Raw genomic sequence first — 6,965 nt, forward strand, 5'->3', positions numbered from 1 at the left:
CAGCTCCCACTGTAGTCTTCGGGGAATAAAAACTAGCACTCACTGATGGGGTGCAGTGGGAAAGCAGCAGTCTGTGTGCTGAGCCGGGATTAAGTCATGGAAAGGTGGGCTTGTGCTGAGCATGGGACTTTCTGCAGAGCCTGTGAGTCATTCTAGAAGTGTATCAGAGAAATAAAAGACAGTCTCTGCCCACAAAAGCAGGGTCAAGTGTTAGTTTAGCAAACCAGCAAGTACCAGCCAGCAGGCCTGGCCGACACAAAGGTTCTGAAGGCTTTGATTCACACCAATCACCATTCTTGGCCCTGGGAATACAGCTGTGAACAAGGCTCAGAGTGTCTCGAATAACTGACAGTCTGTTCAAAATTAAGTAAACAGGCAATTACAGAAGGTGAGAGCTGATGAAAGAAAGGAAAAGAGGTTGGTGAGATAGGAAGATCCCATTGTTAGAGGGTTTTAAGGGTCAGGCTGAGATTTCAGTCAATACAATAGCTGATAGTTCCTGCTCAAAAGAACACTGTAAAAGAAACGTGTAAGAAAGGTTACTTTGGAACCTTTGGAAGATTATAAAAAGGAGAAATAGTGCAGATGCAGAACAGTTAGGACACCTATAACACTCTAAGGGTTGGGTGCTAAGTTCCTAAATTAGGGAGACTTGGAAATGGGAAGGAGTGGTTTATAGACTTCCCAGTGAAAAACATAGCCGTTTTAATTATAGAAGCATAAATAATTTAAATACATCTCAGTCAGAAGTGAATTGTTAATATTGGAATTATATTTTGAATGATTTACTATATATCTGAGAATGCATGTCCCATTATTAATTGCTGTCATATCTTAATCTATTTCACAACTATGTGAGAAGTTTAAAAACTGGTTGTCAAATTAGTGAGGTTAGTCAAGGTCCGGGTTCTTTTAAGAGAATCAGCTGTTTACTTTTTGTCTGTAAGCCCACACAGCCTCTGACCAAAAAACTTACCTGTCCAACACAGCCTCTGTGACAATGGTAACCCTCCATGTTTCTATTACACACTCAAGTCAGTGTTCTTATTGAGAATCTGAGCTTATGCAAAACTTTTTACTAATAAGAACTAAATTTCTGTCTTTGCCTTCAAGTGAACAAGTTTTAAAATTTTCACATGTAAATGATCAGTGTGTAATTCCAATAAACTCACTGCTCTTGTTGGGCCAATGCCATGACCAGCCACAGAGTGGATAGTATTGAGTTGTCGATACATACAAGACTGTAAACTACCAGACCCTATGCACTGAAATTGGGTCTGCATTATAAGTCTGCATGTGTATTCTCACCGGAGGCTGTAAAATGTGGGCATGCTTTCAATCCGTGCAGTCTGTGATTTATGGAGGCACATAGGTCAGAAGTTTATTATGCTGAAAATCATAATAACTGTTTTGTTTGCTCTCGAAAATGAAGTGATTGAAGCATGTTGAAAGATAAATGGGTGAAACATTTTGATTATGCTTTTATTTCTATTAAAGATTAAATATTATTGCTGAGTAACCAGCCCTGCTAATAAGTATTATGATATTAAAGCTGAAGTAGTGTGTAAGCCGATAGCCCCTTCTTTCCTCTGGGTTTAGGTTTGTTATTAATCAAAACGTTGGACCTGTTTAGTGCAGTGGTGTCTGAAACAAACAGTCGAAAAAGACAGCTACTTTAATTTACGGCTTTCTGTTTTTCCAGGTTTGTAGGCAAATCTGTTTCTCTGTCTGGGCTTTGTGCTGTGTTCTCATGTCTAGAGGTCATTTCTTAGACCAGGGCCAACGCAGTCCAATAGTTGCATGATTCTCTCATGGCATAGAAAGGTGCCTTATTATGGTTTTAGTTGACAAATTCTGGCAAAGTCATATTTGAAACAAGGACAGTCCCTACTAGAAGTGGATATTACACAAAACCCATATGTATTGGGGAGCAGAAAAAGCGATAATTTTTTTAAATAGAAGAATGCATATATGGAGAGGTATTAATAAGTTAACTAAGACGGTGGCTTTTGGTGTTTTATATCAATATAGGAGTATTGAATAAAATATTTTAAAGGGCATATGATTCCAGCTACTTCCTGGTGTTGGCTTAGGCGTCTGCACAAGAGTCACTTGGAAAGCGCTCACCACTTCCGGAAATGCAGTGTGGGGTGGGCTCCCCAGACGCGTAGTCAGGGACTTTTAATAGGACCGTCTGGCCACTCTCCTAAACCTGGTCCTCAACAGTGGTAACACACTCACAATTTCTAGACAGTGCGCTTTGTGGGGAGTGCAGCACAGATTGTAAGAAGTATCAGAAGAAAAGACCCCCTCTTAATATGTGAAACAAAAGGCTGAGTTTACTACTTACTGAAGTAAGAAAGAGCTGTGCTTTGAGGCACAGTCTCTGAGCAAAGCTGGTTGCAAATCCTTATATAGATTTTTGGGTTGGGGATTGTTTAGGAGTGGACATCAGCCTCGGAAGCTCTTTATTCAGGAGAGGTTGTCCGTGATTGGCTGGCTTTCTAAAGCATGTTCACTGGAGTGAGTCCGTCACTGATTGGCCAGCTTTCAGAAGCACTAGGCTGCCACTGATTAGTTGGCTTTCGGAGGTGAGGTTACTGAAGTATTTACTGAGGTGCATTTAGGCCTAGGCAAGTCATCATTAATTGATTAAATCTGGTGTAATTATGTTTCAAATCCGTTCTAGTGGTCACTGTGGAACAACCAGCCTTTTTCTAGGAGTTGGAGATTGTTTTATTCTCATAAGCTAATGCTTAAACTGTAAGAAATTGAAGGCACAAGAAATTGAAGGACTCTGAGGAATCCCTCTAAATAAGCAATGACCCTATGATGCATTTTTCTAAATCAGGTGCTTACTAAAGCAACAGGAAGGATTAAAACTCCGGAGTTCTCACATGTGAGATGGCATGTTCATATACAGAGTGCCCCCCAAAATGTATGCACTTTAACAGCTGATAACTCAGTTTTGAAAATGGAATGTATTTTAATAAACACTGCCTTTATAATTATTCAAAGTATGTGTACATTTTTGGGACACCCTATATTATTGAGATCAGTTATGAATTTGATGCAAATCATGTATTTTAATAATAAATTGTAGAAATGTGAGTTACCTCAGGAAGTTAAAGGAAACTCTAAGTCATTATTATCACTCATCCTCACCTGCGTTCCAATCAGCTTTATCTATCTGGGTGGAAAGGGGTGGGAATGGTAGTAAGACCACACATGTCAGCCCTGGTGAACTGTAGCTACTGAATCCTGAGTAATTGTAGCATCACTACGACTGTAACATTTTACTTTCCTCCCAAAATCTTTTTAGGACTCTTTAAAATCTGGGTATATCCTTAGGAGTTTGTCACATAAATAAACTTCACTCAGCGTTTGTGCTACTGCAGGGGAAAAGGAGCTAATGTAATATTTGGGTTTCATCTGAATGTTACAGCTGGTGTATGCGGAGTGTTAATCCTAAAGGCAATTTGGCCCTATCTTCTGTGATAAAGGAAAATGCTTTGTCTGCCTATTTTAAAAATTGCTGAACTAACTAATGGGAAAGCCTTAGTAGTTTTGTTTGTATATAAAAATTGAACTTTCCTCTTTCCAAATTCCTTCAACTGCCCTGAAACCTAGTCTTTTGACTTCCCCGTTTATTCCTGACACCTCCTAATGGGGACAGCGCTAATCGCTTACATGTTCCCCTGCTGCTAAGGATAGCCAGCTTATGACCACTTATGAGTCAAGCACATGTTGATACCTTAAGACCAGTAAGCATTTGATAAAGTAGGAAAGCGGGGTGGTTAGATTTGTTGTAATCAATAGGAGGAGGAGGAAATTAGTCCACGGAGCTCTGCCAAAAGCTTAGTTTCCATTTGTATGAAAAATATGTATATTTCTTTAACTCAGCAACTCCACAGAAAAGGGAGTCATAATACCATTTGAACAAGAATTTTCTTAACACATTACCTACTCTTGATCCATTTAAATACTCAAAACAAAATGAAACAGAAATCAGATAGGAGTAGCTTATTGCAGGAGTTTTGCTCTGCAGCCAGGCTGTCTCTAGCTAAGAAAGTAGGCTCTTTAAAGGCAGCTGGCAGAATGTTCTGGGAGTTTAGTTTAAGGAACACTGTGTGTAGAAGTCTTTTAACCTCCCATCAGGAAAAGAACCTCAAGTGAAAACTGAGGCAACGACACTCACTACTAGAAATACAAGCTAGCAGAACAAACTCCACACATGGTTTTCAAATTCAAGTGTTTTCTGAGAAGTTGGTTTCCGTGTGGCACAAGCACCAATAAACAATAAACCCATCTTTGTGTTCGGTACCCTTATAGTTCATTTTGCCAAGGATGGGGAAGTATAGAATTTCTCCTTTCAGTTTCCACGCCACAATCACTGAACCATCTCTCTCCCTCTTTAGGATGTCACATGTACTTCAGTTTGAGGATAAAAGCAGAAAAGTGAAAGATGCGAGCATGCAGGACTCAGACACGTTTGAAATCTATGATCCCCGGAATCCAGTGAATAAAAGAAGAAGGGAAGAAAGCAAAAAGCTGATGAGAGAGAAAAAGGAAAGAAGATAGAAGGAGAGGACTGACACCCAGAACAAGTGGAAGTGTACCTGCAGTGCATGGCCTCATGACAGCCATTGCTCCCAGCAGCATCACTTAGGCATGGGAAGAAGTCTGGTTTTGAAAACCAGGGTCTTGTTATGTAAATTGTGGACTGACACAAACACATGCTCTTGGTTACTGGAACACACTTTTATTCTGCATTGACCTTTTATATTGTTAAATGTGAAATAAAATCACTTTCCTTCCAGTTTTCATGTTAACCATGTGCAGACCATGCAAGCCTACTTGTGCTTTTTTACCCTAAAATATGTGAAGGCTTCATTTTTTAGATTTTTTCTAAGAAATTCCTGCAAAAAGAATATTTGAGGAAAACCTCTTTGGCATTCTGTCATCAGAATACTAACTTTGGAATATAATAAAATATATATATAATATAAAGATTGATTTTTTTTTATATAAATATCTCAAAATAGCCAAATCAACAGGACTCAGTAGCCCGTACCTTAAATTGTGAGGAACGCCCACGTGAATACTCACACCTGCATCTAGGCTAATGCCTGGCTTCTATTGATGCAGCTGAGACACCGGCTACTGTCAGCCCAGCTCATGGCACACCCTCGCCTGACCCCAGGCCGCCTGACCCGGGCCACCTGCCCACTCGCCCTTCTCACACAGCAGCCGCAGGAGACATGCAGGGGCCCCATTCTTGCAGAGCAGCTCATTGAGAATTTAGCCTTTGATGGCAATCACTTCTCATGGGTTATTTACTACATATTATCTATATTTAGTCAGGTTTTCATTCCTAGAATCGGAATGCTAAAATTATACCACAGACTAACTTTCAGTTACCTCATAAAACCTCACCAGCAACATCTTTTCAGATAGTGTCTCATCGGCTCTCTCTCTCAAAATGTCATCCAATAGGCTTTTTCTAAGAACACTAGTTCTCAAAATACAGTCCCAGACATTACACTACAGCAACGTCACATGGGAACATGTTAGAAACGCAGAGTCTTGCTGCACTACCCTTCCCCCGCCACCCACCCCTCTTCCAGAGGAATGAAGCCGAAACTTTGAACCCAGAGGGCTTGTTAAAGAGAATCACTGCAGGTGATTCAATCCTTGGAATTGGCAGTACCTACTAACGTTAAAGATGTGCCTACCCGTGATTCAAAAATTCTAATCCTAGGTCTGTGCCTTAAAGAAATTCTCACGCGTTGCTCAAGGAGACCCCTACTGAGTATACACTGAAGCATCAACCAAAGAATTGCTAAATGAGTTGTTGTATATCCATATTATCAAATACTTTGTAGTGGTGAAGATCAGTAAACCAGAGCTACATGTATTACCTTATCTTAAACATAATATGAAAAAAGGAGACCATCTGTATAAAAATTTAAAACACACAACCTACCATTATATATTATTTATGGATATACACATGTGTAGCAAAAATATAAACCAGGTATGGAAATAGTGATTACCTCTGAGGAGGCAGAAGGAATATACAGGGAGCCTTGCTTGTGTTTGTAGTGTTTTATTTATTAAGGTAGAGGGTGGGTACTCAATCCTCATTATAGTATTCTCTATACATGTTGGTATGCCTGAAATATTTCATTTTTTTTTCTTTTTGATATCTACAACCTGAGGCGAGAAGACAGGACTCCCAGTACTAACAAGAACCCTTTGTTCTCTTCAGGAAGCAGAAAGTTTCAAAGAGGAGGAGAGGGTCAGGGGAGTAGGACATGCCAGCCCCCTCAATGTGGGGTGATTAATCTCACAGCCACCAAACAGTAAGCCAGTGTTTAGAAGTGTGTCCTGTCTTCTCATCACAAAGTTGTAACCTTGGTTATCACAGGTATTCACAAAGCAAAATTTTGTTTTCCAAACTTACTGAGTCTCTGTCAGTCATTGTGAAATGTATTACCGCTTGATTTGTACCTACAAGTTTCCGTACCTATAAGTTTCCGTGTCATTCTTCCTCATGTGTCCACCACCGTAACCAGTGTGGGATTGTCCCAAGAATAGATAAATTAAACCCTCAGGTTGGTTAAATGCATCTTATCCTGGTTTATTCACAAAGACCAGAAAGTTCTGAAATTCCACAGAGATTAGAATCTTACCAGCAGAATTTCACCATGATAATAAAATTCACTTTGAACTTAACTGAATTATAGCAATAACAATTTTTTAAGAATGTAATTAATTATCTGTTAAATACAAGGTGAGGCAAAGGTAGGTCTACAGTTGTGCATATGTGAAATGCAATTTATTCTTGTATTATTGTTTATTAATTATAGTATTGTTTTCCATACAAACAACTGTAAATCTACTTTTGCCCCACCCTGTATGATATTAAATGTGCTTATAGTAAAGTCTTTGGAAATGTCACA

General features: G+C 39.4%; 1 protein-coding gene across 2 annotated transcripts in view; it reads left to right on the top strand.

The window, feature by feature from the left end:
* CWC27 (CWC27 spliceosome-associated protein homolog) overlaps positions 1-6,624 on the top strand; it is a 187,968-nt gene extending 181,344 nt beyond the window's left edge. The window contains exons 14-15 of one of the 2 annotated variants that reach the window (XM_014548989.1): positions 4,419-4,607; positions 6,272-6,624. In XM_014548989.1, the coding sequence (XP_014404475.1) occupies positions 4,419-4,581 (163 nt within the window). In that variant the 3' untranslated portion in view covers positions 4,582-4,607; positions 6,272-6,624. Of the gene's footprint in view, positions 1-4,418 lie in introns of both variants that reach the window. The other variant, XM_005857933.2, reaches the window with a different exon arrangement.
* The last annotated feature ends 341 nt before the right edge of the window (positions 6,625-6,965 follow it).

Source organism: Myotis brandtii, unplaced genomic scaffold (genome assembly GCF_000412655.1).
Source record: "Myotis brandtii unplaced genomic scaffold, ASM41265v1 scaffold115, whole genome shotgun sequence".
NCBI lineage: Eukaryota > Metazoa > Chordata > Mammalia > Chiroptera > Vespertilionidae > Myotis > Myotis brandtii.